The sequence below is a fragment of the Tachyglossus aculeatus genome, chromosome 24, assembly GCF_015852505.1.
Source record: "Tachyglossus aculeatus isolate mTacAcu1 chromosome 24, mTacAcu1.pri, whole genome shotgun sequence".
Lineage (NCBI taxonomy): Eukaryota > Metazoa > Chordata > Mammalia > Monotremata > Tachyglossidae > Tachyglossus > Tachyglossus aculeatus.
The window spans coordinates 7,911,565-7,932,957 of record NC_052089.1 but is presented as its reverse complement, the minus strand read 5'-3'; the positions used below and the strand labels follow the sequence as shown (position 1 = coordinate 7,932,957).

The window sequence follows — 21,393 nt, the reverse complement described above, 5'->3', positions numbered from 1 at the left end:
TGGCATCTGTCATCTTGACCCCTTGGGACTTCCTTTCTTGGCATTCTCTGAGCCACGCTGACCTTGTTCTGCTCATTTTGCTGTGATTTTAGGCCTAGTGGATTAGGTCTAGGTCTACAGAGTCCTTTCTCTCCTTCCCCTCGGCTTCCAGCTGAGGATCGCCTATTACTTGTTAACCTCTCCTGGGCAAAGGATCTATCAAATGATAGTTGGAAGGGATATGAGGCCATTTGATCAGAGAAATCCAGCTTAAGGGAAGCTTGGATCACCCACCCCTTCCTCCAACCCCCACTCACTCTCTCTCCCTATATTCTGGAACCTGGAACCAGACTTTTTAAAAAAAAAAATGGTATTTGTTAAGCTCTTACTATGTACCAGACACTATGCTTAGCGCTGGGATAGATACAAGCTAATCAGGTTGGATACAGACCTTGTCCTGCATGGGGTTTACAGTCTTAATCTCCATTTTATAGATGAGGTAACTGAGGCAAGGAGAAGTGACTTATCCAAGGTCACATAGCAGACAAGTAGCAGGGCCCAGATTAGAACACTACACCATTAGATTGATAAAGGAGGCACCGTCAGAGAAGAGGGCAGGTTGCAGTAATGTACATAAAGTGGGGAACGCCTAGCTAATGCTTAAAAAACACTGGGTGGCAGGGATGGGACTTGACTCCTCTCTCTCATTCGACCCACATATCCCATATGTCACCAAATCCTGTCGGTTCAACCTGGACAACATTGCCAGCCAAAATCTGCCCTTTCCTCTCCATCCGAACTGCAACCACGTTAATACAAACACTCATCCTAGCCTGACTGGATTACTGCTTCAGCTTCCTTGCTTGACCTCCCTGCCTCCCGTCTCTCCCCGCTCCAGTCCATATTTCATTCTGCGGATCATTTTCTACAAAAACGTTCAGTCCATGTTTTCCCACTCCTTAAGAACCTTCAGTCATTGCCCATCTGCCTCTGTATCAGACAGAAACTCCTTACCTTTGGCATTAAAGCACTAGATAACCTTGCTCCCTCCTATCTCACCTTGCCATTCTCTTTCCACAACCCAGTCCACATACTTTGTTCCTCTAATGCCAACCTCCTCACCATACCTCGACTTCGTCTATCTCGCTGCTTACCACTCACCCACATCCTGCCTCTGGCCTGGAATGCCCTCCCTCTTCATATCCAACAGATGCTCTCTCTCCCCACCTTCAAAGCCTTATTAAAATCACATCTCCTCCAAGAGGTCTTCCCCAACTAAGCCCTCATTTCCTCTTCTCCTACTCTTTCTATGTCACCCTTGCATTCGGATTTGCCCCCTTTATTCACCCCACCCTCAGCACTTATGTACACATCTCTAATTTATACAAATGTCTGTCTCCCCCTCTAGATTGTCAGTTTGTTTTGGGCAGGAAACGGATCTACCAACTCTGTCATATTGTTCTCTCCCAAGTGCTTAGTACAGTGCCCTGCACCCAGTAAGTTTGTTATGTTTTGTTTTGGTTTGTTGTCTGTCTCCCCCTTCCAGACTGTGAGCCCGTCGTTGGGTAGGGACCGTCTCTATATGTTGCCAACTTGTACTTCCCAAGCGCTTAGTACAGTGCTCTGCACACAGTAAGCGCTCAATAAATACAATTGAATGGATGAATGAATGAATAAATATGATTGATTGGCTGTTGGAAGAGGAAAGGAAAAGAAGTGGGGAAAGCCAGCTTCCAGTTTGAGGGGCCAAATCCCTGAGGAGCCCAGGAGGTGTCACCCACCATTGTGGAGTCTGGCAGAACAGAAATGGGCTCACTGTGCCACCGGAAGAGTCTCGGCTTCACTCCATTACTTGCTATCTGAATTCTTCAACTTTAAATCACTACATCTTTACGTTTTTCCCTTGGATTTTCTCGTCCCCGCCAGCAGAGGACTGGCACGGATTTTGGCTGATAGGCTCCCGAGGGCAATTGCTGAAAAGAGCCAGCCAGAAAGTCGATGTGGCTTCGAATTCTGGCATTGGGATCTGTCGACGTGATCGCAGCTAGACGGATCCGGGAAGAACTCCAGGACGACGTTTCGGTGAGATCTCCCCTTCGTGTTCCCTGAGACTCAGAAGCTTTATTGAAGGCATATCTCCTCCAAGACGCCTTCCCTAACTAAGCCCTCCTTTCCTTTTCTCCCACTCCCTTCTGCATCAGTCACTTGTTCCCTTCATTCATGGCCCCCCTCCCAGCCCCATAGCACTTAGACACATATCTGTAATTTATTTATTTCTGTTAATGTCTGTCTCCCCTCTAGACTGCAAGCTCACTGTGGACAGGGAATGTGTCTGTTTATTGTTATATTATACTCTCCTAAGCACAGTACAGTGCTCTGAATACAATAAGCACTCAATAAATACGATTGACTGACTGTTAACCTGGTTTTCTATTGACAGCCTTTTGTGCTCTTAGAGAAATCTGCCTAGACCAGACAAATTCACCAGTATCACCAGTCATTTCAAGACACTGGGTTCTCCAGGGTTGTTGGTTTGGGGAAAAATGTCAGAACCTTTATTGTCTAATGTATTACAGGCAGCAGTGCTGACCCGCATTCAGAAGGCAACAATCAATCAATCAGTGCTGTTTACTGAGCACTGAACTGAAAGTGCAGAGCACGTTCCTAAGCGCTTGGAAAAGTACAGTACAATAAAGGAGATAAACATGATCCCTGCCCACAGATGTTTACAATCTACAGGAAGGAGAGGACCAACATTTTAAAAAAATTGTAGTTAGAGGAAAATAATTTACTGATAAGGGAAATAAATTACAGATAGGGGACTTGTGCTGTTCCCGCTTCTGCACCACACTGGACAGTCCCAGCTAAATGTCATCTATTGAAGCCCAACTTGGTTATGGTCAAACTCCTTTTCTTTCCCAACTTATTCCTGACCCCATCACTACTCTTCCTTGCCTTCACTGAAACCTAGTTCTCTCCAGAAGACACAATTTCCTCAGTCCTAAGGGGGTTTGTCTTCTCCCACTCCTGAAAACTCAATGGGAATGGGGGAGGAAGTGGCCTGTCTGTTTTATCTATGCTCCCTCAATGCCTCAATGCCTCTTTCGACCACCCAACCAACACCATCAGGTAGTCGAAGCAGCGTGGCTTAGTGGAAAGAGCACGGGCTTAGGAGTCAGAGGTCGTGGGTTCAAATCCCGGCTCTGCCACATGTCAGCTGTGTGACTTTGGGCGAGTCACTTAACTTCTCTGTGCCTCAGTTACTCATCTTTAAAATGGGGACTAAGACTGCGAGCCCCACGTGGAATAACCAGATAACCTTGTATCTACCCCAGCGCTTAGAACAGTGCTTGGTACAGAGTATGTGCTTAACAAATATCATGATTATTATTATTATATTCCAGATCACATGACCCTTCAATCGGCAGAAGTCATATTCAAAGAACAGGCTTGTCAAGCTCCTTGTGTGAGAAGTAGTGTCACATAGTGGATAGAGCACAGAACGGGAATCAGGAGGACCTGGGTTCTAATCCCGGCTCTGCCACTTGTCTGCTGTGTGACCTAGGGTAAGTCACTTCACTTCTCTGGGCCTCAGTTGCCTCATCTGGAAAATGAGGATTAAGACAAAGAACCCCATGCGGGACATGGACTGTAGTCAATCTAACTTGTATCAACCCTAGCATTTAGTACAGTGCCTGGCACATAGTAACTAGTTAACCAATACCATACAAAAAAATTATAAAGAGGCATCATGCTGACCAATCGATTATGTCATTTATGGAGCTAAGAGCTTGGAATAGAGAATAGAGGAGGAGTCTAGAGGCAGAGATAGACATTAATGGAACATACTGATGCGGTAAATCAGCTGTCTGTTGCCTATATCAGGCTGTCTTGGATTGTTTCCATAGTAAAGGCAACTCCTTCCCATCAATATGAAAGCAATCTTTTCCCCATCGATTATTCCCAGAGTTCAGCAAGTCACAAACGGGCAACTGGTGAGCTCTGCTTCTCCAACTTGAGTAGATTATGCTCTACAACTCAAGCGGGAATCTAACCTGCAGAGTTTTAATCAATGAGAGAATTATCCAGAGGATTATCATAGGCAGCGATGCTCTTGGTAAATTTAAACAGCAGCAGTGGGATGAAAGTGATGACATGCTATGATGGCAGTCAGTCAGTCAGTTAATCATAATTATTGAGCACAGAGCACTGTACTAAGCACTTGGGAGAGTACAATGTAACAATAAACGGGCACATTCCCCGTCCACAACAAGCTTATGGTAATCAATAAACAACAGATATGTACATACGTGCTGTGGGGCTAGGAGTGGGGTGAATTAAGGGAGCAAATGGGGGTGAAGAGGAAGGGAGAGGGAGAAGAGGAAAGGAGGACTTAGGGAAGGTCTCTTGGAGGAAATGGCCTTCAATAAGGCTTTGAAGGAGGGGAGGGTAACGGTCTGTCGGTTATGAGGAGGTAGGGCGTTCCAGGCCAGGGGCAGGATGCGGGTGGGAGGTCTGCAGCCAGATAGACAAGATTGAGGTACAGTAAGTAGGTTAGAATTGAAGGAGAGAAGTGTGCTGGCTGGGCTGTAGTAGGAGAGTAGCGAGGTGAGGTGGGAGGGGGCAAGATAGTGGGTTTTGCTTCGGTGCTTTGCTCCATAATTCAGACCGAGTCACCGAACTGTCACGATATCAAAAACCTTGATTAATTTTGCAAAGGATATATCCTTGCACCACGGCCAAGATTGAGAGGCAGCAGAAGATCTGGAACGCCAGTGTGCTTCCGTACTGAAACGTCGCCAACACGGAGCTTTGAGATGTAGTACGCCGGCCAAAAAGCAGCTGGTCAAATCTCAGCATTTTATAGCCAATTAACAACTGGATAGCCCCCCTACCCCGCGACTGACCACTCTAGTGCTATAAGGCTGCTTTTTTTTTCACGTTTACATTTCACTAAACTTGCCTCCACATTCATCAGTGCCCTCCAAATATTCAACCACCACCGGATAGAAGTAAAGATGCTTAATACTTACTCACAATACCAAACTGACCCCAGGAAAGGAGGATAGCCAAAATCGGGAAAATAACGATGAGAATGTTTTCTTTCGGATTAAACCACGAAACTTTAAAGGGGGAGAAAGAAACAAGTTTTACAGACCTTCTCGTAATTGCTTTTCGCACCAACAGTACATTTTCTATTCCCACCATTCACTGTAAACATGGAAAAAAAAATGATATAGCCCTCTGACATGAACATGCATGATTTGCAGACAGCCTTTCTAAAGCACAGATGTGCAGTCTGAATCTTCAGACACAAAAACGTGCTCAGCTTGAACTTCCTGTTAGAAAATCCAAAGATAGCCCGAAGGCTTACATATTTACTATGGTTCAGTTCACGCTCCTATAATCTGTAGGTAAAATACACTTAATGAAAACTCTCCCAGAGCTTTCTTATTCACTAATATATTCACTCCAAAGCATTTAGTACATTAGAGGCGTCCTACCAAATTCTGCCAACGATCCATCCTGCTCACTTTTCTCCATTCATTCATTCATTCAGTTGTATTTATTGAGTGCTCACTGTGTGCAGAGCACTGTACTAAGCACTTGGGAAGTACAAGTTGGCAACATAAAGGTGTCCACTGGACACCTTTTATTTAAGCGACCACATTTAGGGGCCGTCTCGGCAAAGTACAATATATACACTTCAATTTTGGTATAATGCTAATATCTACTTCAAGGGGAATGAAGGGCCCACTTAACAAAGCAGACACTGGCTCACTCTCTTTATTTTTGTAACGGTATTTGATAAGCACTTACTATGTGCCAGGCACTGGGGTAAATACAAGGGAATCAGGTTGGATACAGTCCATGTCTCACATGGGGCTCACAGTCTAAGTCCCCATTTTGCAGATGAGGGAACTGACTTGAGAATATCAAAAGTCCAAAGGTCGCAGATCCCAGTGCAAGGTAAGCGGAGGAGCCGGAATTAGCATCCCGGTCCTCTGACTCCCAGGGCTATGCTCTTTCCGCTAGACCACACTGCTTCCCAAACTAGCACCGTGATCAATTCCTCGCCCAGGTGCTCGGTCCTGAAGGTTCAGAGCCGTACCCTGCCCGTTTTTCCTGCCTGGAAATGCCACCCTTCGGGATTTTGGGGGCCCCACGTGAGCTTGAGGGATTTTCTCTGGCTGAACCCAGGCACGTCTGACTCAGGAATGAAGGCTGGGTCTCCGCTCCCATTTCCGCCCACCATTTGAAAAGGCATGCTTGGCATTCCAGGCTCAGCCTTATTCAATATTACTCAAAAGGGCGGGGTTGTAAATTTTTTTCAACTCTTGCTGCATTCTTTTTTTGATGGTATTAAGCGCTTACTATGTACCAAGCGCTGTATTAAGCACTGGGGTAGATACAAGTCAATCACACTGGACACAGTCCCTGTCCCACATAGGGCTCACAGTCTTAGTCCCCATTTTATAGATGAGGGAACTGAGGCACAGAGAAGTGAAGCAACTGGACCCAGATTACTCAGCAGATGAGTGGCAGAACTGGGATTAGAACACAAGTCCTTTTGATTCCCAGGCCTGTGCTAGACCACACTGCTTCTCTACATTCTTTCATATTTTCCTGTTTCAAAAGAGATAGTTCTTGCTACTTCATTCTTCTGTGACAAGTAGATAAAAAATAACACAGCGATACACAGGAATGGGCTAGTGGACAGAGCCCACAGGACTGGGAGTCAGAAAGACCTGGTTTCTAATCCCGGCTCCGCCACTTGTCCCCTGTGTGACCTTGGACAGGTCACTAGACTTCTCCGTGCCTCAGTTCCCTCATCTGTAAAATGGGGATTAAGACTGCGTGCCCCACGTGGGACATGGACTGTGTCCTATCTGATTAGCTTGTATCTCCCCCAGCGCTTAGTGTAGTTCCTGGCACAGAGTAAGCACTTAACAAGTCCGTCATCCTTATCGTAAGTCCGCCTCAGTGCGAAAAGCAAGGTGGAAAATGGAGCCTCCAGATCTGTCAGAGACTCGGCTTTGAGAAGAAGCTTGTCTCAGTGGAAAGAGCGAGAGCTTGGGAGTCAGAGGTCATGGGTTTGAATCCTGGCTCCGCCACTTGTCAGCTGTGTAACCTTGGGAAAGCCACTTAACTTCTCTGCGCCTCAGTTACCTCATCTGTCAAATGGGGATGAAGACTGTGCGCGCTCCACATGGGACAACCTGATTACCTTGTATCTCCTCCCAGTGCTTAGAACAGTGCTTTGCACATAGTAAGCCCTTAACAAATGCCGATATTATTATTATTATCATTATTATTTCCACCTTCCTTGTGCTTCCACTGAGGTAAGCTAGGGGAACTTGCACGGGCCTTCCCCGACAACTTACCCACGTGGTATCGCAACTCCACAATAATTTCCCCTTCCCTGTTCGCTTCCGTGACTTCGCAGGTGTAATTTCCGAGGACGGCATCTTCATCGGATAGCCTCAGGGAGGAATTGCCGCTGAGGATATCTGGCACGAATATGGACGCGCTCTGGAAGTCGCTGGAGATGGTGACTTTGTCTTGGAACCCGTCGAAGGTGTAAATGTCCTTCCCTTTGTATTTCCAGCGGACGAACATAGCTCTGATGTTGTTCAGCTCCATATTGGTGACGGAGCAGGGCAGGAGGACGCTATGGTTGCAGGCGTTTTTTTCCACCAACCGTGGGGAGTCAAAGAGTAGCTGGGCCGAACCTGGAAGGGAAAAAACAAGAAAAAATTATAAAAGCACATTTGTTTTAATTACCAGAATTGAGCCTGTTAACCATCCTTAGCAATGTGAAAAAAATGGCTGTTTTCTTTAACATATGGCCAAGTAATGAGCCGATACATTGGCGTACATAATGGGCAAGCAGTGTGACATCTTGGAAAGAACACAGGCTTGGGAGTCTGGATAACTTTTTTTTTTAATGGTATTTGCTAAGTGTTTACTGTGTGTCAGGCACTGTACTAAGTGCTGGGATAGATACAAGCAAATCGGGTTGGATCAAGTCCTTGCCCCACTCTAGATTGTAAGCTTGTTGTGGGCGGGGAATGTATCCGTTTGTTGGTAGATTGTACTCTCCCAAGTGCTTAGTACAGTGCTCTCTGCACACAGTAAGCGCTCAGTAAATACAACTCACTGACATGGGGCTCAGAGTCTTAATCCCCATTTTACAAGTGAGGCGACTGAAGCCCAGAGAATTGAGGTGACTTGCCCAAGGTCACCCAACCGACACGTGGAGGAGCTGGGAACAGAACCCAGGTCCTCTGAGACTTGAGACCTGGGTTCTAGTCCTCCTAAGTGACCTTGGGCATCACCTAATTTTTCTGGGCCATTTCCTCCTCTGTAAAATGAGGATTAAAATAGCTGTTCTTCCTCCCGCTTGGACCGTGAGGCTCGTGCGAGACAGAGACTAGGTCTCCTCTCATTATCCTGTATCTGCCCCGGCCGCGTTTGGCACGTAGTAAGCGCTTAATAAATAGCACCATTATAACGGGCCTTCAAGCTGGAAGAAAATGTCAGCGACGCCTCCGGCCGCTCGTGCGGTTGAAAAGGCCAATTCAGGATCCGAGTCCCACCCGCACACAAAGGACAGTTCCTTCAACTCTGTAAAATAGCCTCAAACTCCCCAGTACACTCATTTTTCCTACATTGCTATAGTTTTTGGGGGGGACTACTCTTAATTTTTCCATAATCTATTCCCGGAACATGAGGCGTGAATCACCAGGCATCTTGGGAAAGATCAACTACTGTGTTGCTACACTCCAGGTGCCCTCTCTGACTTTCCAAGCCACAGAGCAACGTGTGTGGCATACAGATACTTCTACAGATCTGGTCCCCCGCTCTGAGCAAATTCCGAACAGGAACAGTAAGTATTGTATTCACTTTCCGTCTCCATATATTTTTTTTTTCTAAATAGAGCTTGCTAAACTGACAGGAAGTGCCTCTCTATCCATATGTATGCATTTTCAGGAAAGTAGTTGATCGTAGTTTGGTATGCAGAAGAGCACTGGTGAATCATATCTTTCTACTTGGGTGGAAAGTCACTGAATGCTAATAAGAAAAACAGATCCTATGTTTAGCATCTTCTAAATGCAGGCGACAGAAGATATCTTCTATGGCAAGGGGTCACTGTGCAGTTGGTTCGAATGGCCTTTCCCAGCCCCCATTTGTCAGGAAGGCAAAATGGGGAAGCAGTGTGGCCTAATGGATAGAACATAGAACTGGGAGTCCAAAGGAGCTGGGTTCTAATCCCGGCTCCGCCGCTTGTCTGCTGTGTGACCTTGGCCAAGCCATTTCACTTCTCTGGGCCACAGCTGCCTCATCTGGAAAATGGGGATTAAGACTGTGAGCCTCATGTGGGGCCTGATTTGCATGTATGAAACCCAGCACTTAACGTAGTGCCGGAAACAAAGTAAGTGCTTAACAAATACCATGGAAAAAAAAACAGGCCAAGGAACAGATTTCCTGATTCATGTTGTCCCAGAAAAATCCTTGCTCTTGGTCTGCACTGATAAGGAACATGGTGGGACATTTCACTGATTGAACCTCCTTCTAAGGAGCCGGTTATGTGGCACCCATTAGACCCACTCTGATGAGTGGAGAGTCGGCTCCTTAAAAAATAACCAAAGCTGAGCAGACCGCAAAGGCATAGTAATAATAAATAATAATGTGGCATTTGTTAAGTGCTTACTATGTGCCAGATACTGTACCAAGCACTGGGGTAGATTCATTCATTCATTCAATCGTATTTCTTGAGTGCTTACTGTGTGCAAAGCACTGTACTAAGCTCTTGGGAAGTACAAGTTGGCAACATATAGAGACGGTCCCTACCCAATAACGGGCTCACAGTCTAGAAGGGGGAGACAGACAACAGAACAAAACATGTGGACAAGTGTCAAGTCATCAGAATAAATAGAAGCTAGATGCACATCACCAACAAAATAAATAGAATAGTACATATGTACAAGTAAAATAAATAGAGTGATAAATCTGTACAAACATATATACAGGTGCTGTGGGGAGGGGTAGGAGGTGGGGGGGGAATTGGGAGGAGGAGAGGAAAAAGGGGGCTCATTCTGGGAAAGCCTCCTGGAGGAGGTGAGCTCTCAGTAGGGCTTTGAAGGGAGGAAGAGAGCTAGCTTGGTGGATGTGAGGAGGGAGGGCATTCCAGGCCAGGGGGAGGATGTGGACCAGGGGTCGAATGCAAAGCAGTTGAGTTAGATGCAGTCCCTGTCCTGCATAAGGCTCATTGTCTTAATCCCCACTTGACAGATGAGGCAACTGAGGCACAGAGAAGTGAGGTGACTTAACCAAGGTCACACTGCGGACAAGTGGCAGAGTCGGGATTAGAACCCAGGTCCTTCTGTCTGAATCCCAGGCCCGGGCTTTATCCACTAGGCCACCGTGCTTCTCTTAAGCATCCTTAGGTGGTGATCCCAGATTATAGCCAGAGTATTCAATCAATCGTACTTACTGAGCACTCTGTGCAGAGCATTACACTAAGCTTGAGAGAGCACAACACAACAGAGTTGATAGGCACGTTCCCTGCACTCAACAAGCCCACAGTCTGGAGGCGGAGACCAACAGTACCCTCAATAAATAAATCATGGACTTGTATGTAAATACTGTGGGGCTGTGGGAGTGGGGAATAAAGGGAGCAAATCCAAATGCAAAGTAAAGAGCTTGACTTTTCTGGAATTGCTAAGGATACCAACAAACAGCTCCTGTCATGTTCCTTCAACTTTTTTCGGTTTTCTAATGCAGGGAGACTGCTTCTTCTTCCCACTAGCTCTCTGCAGTGGAGACAGCTTTCCACTCAGTCGGAATGCACTGCAAAACTCACGTCTCGCCCGCGTCATTCCAGACTGAAGTTCTGCACACAGATCCTGCTCAAAACAAGCGCCTCTGCTGATGAATTCAAAATAACATTAGTTCCACCCAAACTTTATTCCACACATATGTATGAACAGCTTCTTTGGGGTAATAAGACCCCGAACCCAACTTCTCCACTTAGTTGAAGGTCCGGCTCTGCCATCGTGTCGTGACCTACTTCAAAGCCTCGGCCAACCTGACATCCCTAAGATGAACATTAGCATCACTGAAGAGGTGTGGAAAGAGTGGAAAGAGTATGGGCCTGGGCATCAGAGGACCTGACTTCTCATCCCGGCTCTGCCATTGGTCTGTTGTGTGACCTTGGGCAAGTCACTTATTTATTTATTTATTACTCTATTTATTTATTTATTTTACTTGTACATATCTATTCTATTTATTTTATTTTGTTAGTATGTTTGGTTTTGTTCTCTGTCTCCCCTTTTTAGACTGTGAGCCCACTGTTGGGTAGGGACTGTCTCTATATGTTGCCAACTTGTACTTCCCAAGCACTTAGTACAGTGCTCTGCACACAGTAAGAGCTCAATAAATATGATTGATTAGTATGTTTGGTTTTGTTCTCTGTCTCCCCCTTTTAGACTGTGAGCCCACTGTTGGGTAGGGACTGTCTCTATATGTTGCCAACTTGTACTTCCCAAGCACTTAGTACAGTGCTCTGCACACAGTAAGCGCTCAATAAATACGATTGATTCTCCATGCCTCCGTTTCCTCAACTGTTAAATGGGGATTCAATACCCGTTCTCCCTCCAATTTAAGCTGCAAGCCCCTAGAGGGAAAGGGATTGTGTCCTATCTGACTGATTTGTATCTATCCCAGTGCTTAGACAGTTCTTGAAACACATTAATTTTTTTAAAAAGAGATAAATTCCTCCCCATCTGGGCTGAGATAAAGCTATCAACAGTGAGGAGATCTCAGAGAAAACTCCACCCCTTTTGTGGCCGATTTGCAATGTATTAGAAAGACCCCTAAGTTCCATATAGGGTAGGATATGGATTTCAGATATCCCATATCTTGGTTCAGATATAAGTTCATTATGAACTTATTTAATTCAGGTGTCAACGAGTTAACTGCAACTCATTCGGCAGAATCGCCCAACCAGAAGTCAAACCATCGGATGTATCACTGCCGAAACAATGAAGAGGTTGCTTTGGCCTCTCCATGGGCTGATTATGGGATTAAGAAGTTTCTCAACCTTTGTAAAGGATCACTATCTGCTGAATGGAAGGTTTTTCTGGAGGTCCAGAAATACATTCTCAAGTCAGCTTCCAGGCTCCTCATTGAATCAAGTGAAAACTCCTTAGCGTAGGTTAGAATGGACTGAGTTCAAGACACTTCTAACTCTGACCCATCATGGAATAGGGTCTTGGTGAATTTGTCAGGGAGGGGAAAGGTGCTCAGTAGCTGCTAGATGCAGGTCATATAATGATGATGGCAATTGTTAAGCACTTACTGTGTGCCAGGCACTGTACTGAGTGCTGAACCCGCGAGGGTCACAGATACAGCCGAGTGGTCTTTGCGTGGATCCTGGAACTTCTCTTCAGTATTGATGATCAGAAATGATCGTGACCTCTGTCCCACTTAGTGCTTTCTCTGAGAGGGAGTGTGATACTTTCCCCAGTTCGTCAGATAGCATTTTCTGGGAGCATACTGGTGATAGTAATGGCCTTTATTTAGCACCTACTTGGGGTGCTGTACTAAGCGCTCAGGGTGTGGGGAGGCTACAGGATAACATGTTCCCTGCTTTCCAAGACCTTGGATGGTGCAAAAGCATTAGAAGACACAATGGATGCCCTCTAGAAACTTTAATGCTAGCAGGGGAGACAGACAAATCCCTTTCAGATAGAATGAATAATAAGAGGTTGGAAGACAGGAATATAACAATTCCTCTTCTACCACTCCCTTCTGCATCACCCTGACTTGCTCCCTTTATTCACCCTGCCCCCAGCCCCACAACCCTTATGTACATCTCTGTAATATATTTATATCATCTGTCTCCCCCTCTAGGCTTTAAACTCAATGTGGACAGGGAAGGTATCTGCAGTACTCTCCCAAGCGCTTAGTACAGTGCTCCTGCACCAGGTAAGCACTCGATAAATGCCACTGATCAATGGAGCAGTTAGCCCTCGTATACTCTTGAGATCTGGGTAAAAAGTCGGTTGGAGGAGAAACTCCCTCCACACAATCAGCATGCTTTTCACTACATATGTTGAGAATACCTGCTAAAGATCGCTAGGGTTCCTTTACACTGAGGCAGATATTGAGCACTTATTGTTTGCAGGGCACTGTATTAAGCACTTAATAGGGCACAATACAACAGAATTAGCAGACATGTTCCCTATCCATAGCAAGTTTACAGTTTAGGGATGATCTGGAAGCCAATCTCATGAAGGCGTGCAGAAGATTACGAACTGCACTTTGGCCTAGTGGTTAGAGCATGGGCTTGGGACCTGGGTTCTAATCCCAGCTCTGCCACTTGTCTGCTGTGTGTCCTTGGGCGAGTCATTTCACTTCTCTGGGCCTCAGGTACCTCATCTGGAAAATAGGGACTAAGACTGTGAGGCCCATGTGGGACAGGGATTGGGTTCAACCTGATTAGCTTGTTATCTACCCCAACACTTAGTACAATGCCTGGTACATAGTAGCAAATATCATAAAAAAAATCATAAAAAAAGATAACCAAATTACTCATAGGACTAATGGTATTTTTACAGATTATTGGCACCCACTGGGAGCAATGTACCACACTGAGCACTGAGGAAAATACAATAGAAGCACAAGACCTATCCCCTACACACAAGAGGCTTACACTGTCATGGATTAATTAGGCAGACATAAAAATAGTTACAAAAGGGGTAACCAGAAAAATAAAATCGGTGGTATTTATTGAGGATCACTGTGTGCAGAGCACTATACTAGGCACGTGGGCGACGACAACAGAACAGGCAGATACAATCCCTGCCCACAAAGTGTTACAGTAAATCGAGTGACTATACAATTGGCTCAAACCCGGGTACAAAAGTCATGAGGGATGGGGGAAATAGAAAGATAAGTGCTAGAGATGGCAGATGGGTTGCTGGGGAGTTAATCGAGGAGAGTTTCTGGAGGTGGGATTTTAGGGGGAGGGGGGCTTTGAACACAGGGAACACTGATTGGTCTGCCAGATTAATTGGGGCGGGGGAAGGCATTCCTGGGATGAAGTGAGATGAGGAAAACCGTAAATGGGCTGGAGAAAAGAAACGTTTTAGCGGTTCAATGAAGCAAATCCACTCATGACAGGGCAGGACAGGACAAATCCTCTCGTGACAGCAAGCCAGCCTGGCCTTGAGCAATTAGTCAGAAGCCAGGAGACTCCTTAAGATGGAAGCTTTGAGAAGACTGTGAGGCGAGGGGGTGGAAATGGAATCAGCGCTAGGCACTGTGACTAGCCATTGCCACGGGGGAGCGAGGAACAGGGGAGCAAGCTCATGACGGGAGGGAATCAGTCATCCCCCATCACATGAGACACACTCACACGCAAGGAGGACATTTGACTGGTGGCACCTTCTTCTTCATACCCAAATACGCTCATCTACACCGGCTCGGCTGGGGAAGGTCAGGGGAGAGAGGGGAGGGAGGGAACTCCTTGCTTAGTTAGAGGAGCCAAGAAAGGCCAGGTCAGAATGGGACAGGGGGGATAAGGAGAAGAACCTGGTTGGGAGGTGGTAGACATCTTAGAGTCAGGACGTGAGCAGACGAGCCTCCTCCACTTTCTTTCCCTTCAAGCCTGTCTCCTTTTATCCTTCTAGCTATGGCATCTATCTTCCTGTCCTTTCCTTGGCCTGCCTCTTCATCTTGACTGTGGCATTTGCTAAGCGCTGAATAGGTGGCAGTCACTGTACTAAGCTCTGGGGCACAGTCTCTGTCCCACCTGGGGCTCACGGTCATCATCCTAATTTTACAGATGAGGTAACTGAGGCCCAGAGAAGCGAAGTGACTTGCCCAACGTCGAGCAGCGGACAAGTGGTGGAGCCAGGATTAGAACACAGGTCCTCTGACTTCCAGGCTATGCTGCTTCTAGACCAAGTCAGGATAGGACAAGGATGAGGAGAAGAGACTGGGAGGAGACAGACATCTCAGTGGCAGAGCCCACTGTTGGGTAGGGACCGTCTCTATATGTTGCCAACTTGTACTCCCCAAGCGCTTAGTACAGTGCTCTGCACACAGTAAGCGCTCAATAATTACGATTGAATGAATGAAATTGTAAAGAGATACAACACCTTAACTTCCTTTCTCTTCTAGCCTGTCTACCTACGGGATCTCTCTTCCTGCCCTATTATTACTCTGCCTTCCTCATCTTCCTCTATTGTTTGGGATATTTTTTATGATATCTGTTAAGCGCTTACTATGTGCCAGGCACCATACTAAGCACTGGGATAGATAGAGGAGAATCAGGTTGGACACAGTCCCTGTAACGGGGCTCGCAATCAATCCCCATTTTACAGATGAGGTAACTGGGGCCCAGAGAGGTGAAGTGACTTGCCCAAGGTCACCCAGAAGACAGCCAGCAGAGCCAGGATTAGAACCCAGGTCCTCTGTTCCTTTATCTTGCAGTTCCTAAGACATAAATCAGAATAAAGAATTCATTAACTGTGGCTGATACGTTCCTTTCTTTCTCAATTTCATAAGCCTTTCGTTTATCAGCATCTAGTAGGTTGGATCATTTTCGGCTTTTCTATTAACTTTCAAAAGACAGTGTCTCTTTTTAACCTTACAGAAGAAATGCCTGGGCATAGCACTTCGGAAGAGCCCGGAACACAGAAACACAGACAAAACCTAAGAAGTTTGTACAGAACAGCAATGGAAATCTATAGAAGAGGGAGAATAACTTCTGTGAAATAAATTCTCCTCAATATGAAGTGTATATAGAGAAAAGCAGTGTGGCCTATCGGAAAGAGCAGGGGCCTGGAAGTACGAAGGACCTGGGTTCTAATCTCGGCTCTGCCACTTGTCTGCTGGGTGAACTTGGGCAAATCATTCACTTCTCCGGACCTCAATTCCTTCATCTGTAAAATAGGGATTACTACTGTGAGCCCCATGTGGGACAGGGGCTCTTTCTAACCTGATTAGCTTGTATCTACCCCAGTGCTCAGTACAGTGCCTGACACATAGTAAGCTCTTAACAGATACCATTGCAGTCGAAGCATTTCTTTTGGGGGCAAATTCAGCACCTGAAGCCGCAACTCAAGCAATAAGATGAGGAATCTGACTTGCCTGGGGAAAGAAAGTGGAAACCGAGACTTGCTGTGGGAAGGGACGGTGCCAACTCTGTTCAATTGTACTGTCCCACGTGCTCAGTACAGTGGTCCCTGCATAGCAAGCACTCCCTCAGTACCACTGATTGATGGATGGTGTTCTAGAAATGGGTGAGTGAACATCACCAGTGAGTGGGATGGGGCATCCTTTGGCTGGGCAGCAGCACCGGGATGTGCCAGGGAATGCCCGACGGGCCGTCAGGCTGAGCTGGGACAGAAGGCGGGTTCCTTTACCCTGCCTCCTCTGCAATTCCAAGACCGCAGGGAAGCTGAGGGAAATCAACCTGGTCCCGTTGGCCCTCTGGTAAAGCTCAGGGCACCGTGCTTGACTTCACCTCAAACCAAAAGCAGGATCCAGACGTTCATTCGTTCAATTGCATTTATTGAGCACTTACTATGTGCACAGCACTGTACTAGGTGCTTGGGAGAGTACAGTGCAACAATAACAATACTCCTTGGCTTTCTTGCAGTCCTAGACTTGGGTGAGGGGTAGCCCAGCTGACCCTTCAAGCCGGGGGGTGGAGATGAGCTGTATATATGTATATATGTTTGTACATATTTATTACTCTATTTATTTATTTTACTTGTACATATCTATTCTATTTATTTTACTTTGTTAGTATGTTTGGTTTTGTTCTCTGTCTCCCCCTTTTAGACTGTGAGCCCACTGTTGGGTAGGGACTGTCTCTATATGTTGCCAACTTGTACTTCCCAAGCGCTTAGTCCAGTGCTCTGCACACAGTAAGCGCTCAATAAATACGATTGATGATGATGATGATGATGAGCTTCAGTTTTTTTTTAATGGTATTTGTTAAGCGCTTACTATGTAGCAGGCATTGTTCTAAGCTCTGGACGCAAGCTGATCAGGTTCGGACACAGTCCCTGTCCTACATGGGGCTCACAGCCTTAATCCTCATTTTACCAGTGAAGGAACGGAGGCCCAGAGAAGTGAAGTGACTTATCCAAGGTCACACAGCAGGCAAGCTGTGCGGTGGAGCTAGGATCAGAACCCGGATCTTTCTGAATGCCAGGGCCGTGACCTACCCACTAGGCCTCGTGGTTCATTCAGTCATATTTCTTGAGCTCTTACTGTGTTCTTTCCGAAGCGCTCAGCACAGTGTTCTGCACATAAGTGCTCATACAAAATACCACGGACTGAGCTCGCTCACCCTGGATTTCTCCCAGCCATTTCCCCCCAACGGCTCCTCCCCTCTGGTTGCTTCGGCTCTCATTGGTCCGAGATTCTTGACATATGCACAGCCATTATTGCTAAACAACAAACGTTTATACTGTGTTAACTGAATCAGTGTTCGGCCTCAGAGAGGGGAGGAAGGGATTATTGGTTATTGCTTAAAGGGAAACCGTTACCTCTTCCTATTCCAAAACCTGGCTTTCCCCGTCTCTCTCTGCCAACTAGGTGGCAAGGATAAAATATCTGCTGATACCCAGATGATGGTGTGACAGTTTTCGAGTGGCAAGCATTCGAAGTTAATGGTTTAACCCACCACTTTGAAACCAATGGACCACCCTGATAAATAAGAACTGGCCTTGATATTCTTAAAAGGAAAATTTATATTTAGAAATAGTATGCTGCTTGACGACTATATATATACATACAGATATATGTGTTACATATACCGATCAGAACAAATTATTATTCAGTCCAGTTTTTAAAGATTTCTTGCTCTGGACATCCTGACAAAAGCAACCACTAAACGAGTTGAAAATGTACGCACCCTGACAGGTGAGGCTTATTTGGCTTCTTTTCGATTCTGTATAAAACAAAGGCTCAACCACGAGTGCTGTGATCCTCTCAGAAAACAAGCGCACCGATCATTTGCCAATCAGGTTCAGAAATAACGAGAAACCAAAATGCAACTGCTGAGAAATGGCTTTTGATTGAGATTCCCCCCTTGAAATGGAAAACACTATAATTGAGACAATATAATGCGAGATGTAAAGAATCGGATTGCAGAGCTGCTACAACTACAATCAGAAGCAGAAAAGAGGTTCAGGCTTTAACTTGCAATTGACCATACCGTGGACTTGATTGTAACTTTTAAATGTACACAGACGTCAAAAGCATCTATAAACTCGATCTCTAGACTATAAACTCGCCGTGGGTAGGGAGCACCTCTGTCGACTCTGTGGTATTGTACTCTCCCAAGCCTTTAATACAGTGCCCTGCACATAGTAAGTGCTCAATAAATACCACCGATTGATCTGACCTGCAGCTCTACTCGCCTTCTGCCCGTACTTTCTAATACTACATCTGGATTTAAACACACACACGACCTTCTAATACCCACAGACTCCATTTCTATCATCCTGCAAAGCCTACGACAGACTGTTGACACTTCAACGCAATCGTTCTCATCCACAACGACATCAACTCTTGCCGTCATCTGTAGCATGATTTCTGAAAGCAACATCCTTGGATATCCCGAGCAGAATCAACAGCCCTCGGATGCTCTAGAAAAACAACCAAAGAAAGAGATTTTCCCGAACCTCCTGGGGTTTGGGGCTGTCTCTCCAAGTCACATGCCTTTTTGAACAACAAGACGAGGGAGGTGCTCAATTCTGGGTCAAATTTAGCTTCGTTCCACGCAAATAGCCTTAGTCCCTTGCCTGCAAACAGAAACGTCGTTGACTAAAAAGCTTAATGGGCGGACCTGACGGATACCTGGAGGTTAAATGAGACAGATGCTTCCAAATCACGTTTGAAAACATGTCTTTTTTAAGGAAAATGAATAACGGACGAGGTGTTTGTGTGTGTGTGTGTATGGGGGGGGGGGGTCCCAGCCAGTGGAGTGAAACATCTCTGAAAATGGGTTATTCTGCTACCACGGCCGGACGATCTGAAGCATGGAAAATGGAGGGGTTAGGGGTTTGGTGGGGATATGGGGGGGCTCCTGCCATGGAGTTTGGGGGAGGGGTCGCCAATGGGCATCTTCCTGCTGTTAATCAGGTGGGGGGTGTGGGGCAGGTCCCCCCCTCCTGCCATGGGGTGGGGGAAGGTTGCCAACGGGCATCTTCCTGCTGTCAGTTGCATTGAGAGAGGTGTGAAGGAGGGGGTCTTCTGCCATTTGGGGGGGTCTCCAATGGGCACCTTCCTGCTGTTAGCCGGGTGGGGGGCGTTGGGGGGGTCTCCAATGGGCATCTTCCTGCTGTCAGTTGTACTGGGAGAAGTGTGAAGGAGGGGGTCATCTGGGGGGGGGGGGCCTCCAATGGGCATCTTCCTGCTGTCAGCCGGGTGGGGAGGGGGATCCTGCGAGTACAATACAACTGACAGCAGGAAGATTCATTCATTCATTCAACCGTATTTATTGAGCGCTTACTGTGTGCAGAGCACTGTACTGAGCGCCTGGGAAGCCCAAGTCGGCAACCTACAGAGACAGTCCCTACCCAACAACGGGCTCACAGGCTCGAAGGGGGAGACGGCCAACAAAACCAAACATGTAGACAGGTGTCAAAATCGTCGGAACAAATAGGGCAGTGCTCTGCACACAGTAAGCGCTCAATAAATACGACTGAATGAATGAATGAAAACAGAATTAAAGCTAGATGAACATCATTAACAAAATAAATAGTAAATATGTACAAGTAAAATAAATAGAGTAATAAAGCTGTGTAAACATATATACAGGTGCTGTGGGGAGGGGAAGGAGGGAGGGAGGGCTTAGTACAGTGCTCTGCGCACAGTAAGTGCTCAGTAAATACGATCGATGATGATGAGGAGGAGGGGGATGGGGAGGAGGAGAGGAAAAAGGGGGCTCAGTCTGGGAAGGCCTCCTGGAGGAGGTGGGCTCTCAGTAGGGCTTTGAAGGGAGGCATCTTGGCCCCATCCCCACCTGATTGCCCAACGGCGACCACCCCCTCCATGGCAAAAGGTGGGGGGGGGGGCCCGCCCTTCCCCTCCCCATCCTCGTCCGGGTCTGCATCCCGGGCAGGGGGAAGGGGATGGATGGAGGGATGGAGGGATGGAGGGATGGATGGATGGATGGATGGATGGCTGGATGGGGAGGGGAAGGGGGGCACTCACCTCTGCACACCGAGCTCAGCAGCAGCATCGCCGCCAGCCTCCACATCTCCCCGGAGCTCCCGCTGCACCGTTGCAACTGCTGCTGCAGCTGCTGCACCGTTGCAGCTGCCGGTTGCTGCCCTGGGTGCTGGAGAGGAGCAAGAGAGCCCGCTGGCCTACCGCGCATGCGCGGTACCCCCCCCCCCCCCCACCAACTCCTTCTCTAAGCCTCAGTGTCCCCCTCCTTCCCCAAACTGCCCCCAGCCTCCTCCTCCTCCTCCTCCCTTCCCCTCTCAATCCCTGCCAGGGATGGAAAAAAAAAAGCAGCGGGATTGGCCACCAACCAATCAGCCGCTTCATCGGTGCTCATCATCATCATCATCATCATCAAATAAAAAATAAAATGATAGCATTTATTAAGCGCTTACCACGTGCAAGGCACTGTTCTAAGCGCTGGGGAGGTTACAAGATGATCAGGTTGTCCCAAGGGGGGGCTCACAGTCTTCATCCCCATTTGACAGATGAGGGAGCTGAGGCCCAGAGAATAATAATAATAATGGCAGCATTTATTAAGCGCTCACTATGTGCAAAGCACTGTTCTAAGCGCTGGGGAAGTTCTAAGATGATCAGGTTGTCCCAAGGGGGGCTCACAGTCTTCATCCCCATTTGACAGATGAGGGAACTGAGGCCCAGAGAATAATAATATTGACAGCATTTATTAAGTGCTTACTATGTGCAAAGCACTGTTCTAAGCGCTGGGGAAGTTCTAAGATGATCAGGTTGTCCCAAGGGGGGCTCACAGTCTTCATCCCCATTTGACAGATGAGGGAACTGAGGCCCAGAGAATAATAATAATATTGACAGCATTTATTAAGCGCTTACTGTGTGCAAGGCACTGTTCTAAGCGCTGGGGAGGTTACAAGGTGATCAGGTTGTCCCAAGGGGGGCTCACAGTCTTCATCCCCATTTGACAGATGAGGTAGCTGAGGCCCAGAGAATAATAATAATAATGACAGCATTTATTAAGCGCTTACTATGTGCAAGGCACTGTTCTAAGCGCTGGGGAGGTTACAAGATGATCAGGTTGTCCCAAGGGGGGCTCACAGTCTTCATCCCCATTTTACAGATGAGGGAACTGAGGCCCAGAGAATAATAATAAGAATAATAATAATGACAGCATTTATTAAG

At 46.8% G+C, this 21,393-nt stretch overlaps 1 protein-coding gene across 3 annotated transcripts in view; it reads right to left on the bottom strand.

The window, feature by feature from the left end:
* The window catches only part of CD47 (CD47 molecule), a 46,305-nt gene extending 25,951 nt beyond the window's left edge, over positions 1-20,354 (bottom strand). For all 3 annotated transcript variants that reach the window (XM_038766307.1, XM_038766308.1, XM_038766309.1), the window contains exons 1-3: positions 20,227-20,354; positions 7,365-7,712; positions 5,013-5,102 (exon numbers count right to left, since the gene is read on the bottom strand). In XM_038766307.1, the coding sequence (XP_038622235.1) occupies positions 5,013-5,102; positions 7,365-7,712; positions 20,227-20,272 (484 nt within the window). In that variant the 5' untranslated portion in view covers positions 20,273-20,354. The remainder of the gene's footprint in view (positions 1-5,012; positions 5,103-7,364; positions 7,713-20,226) is intronic.
* Between the last annotated feature and the right edge of the window lie 1,039 nt (positions 20,355-21,393).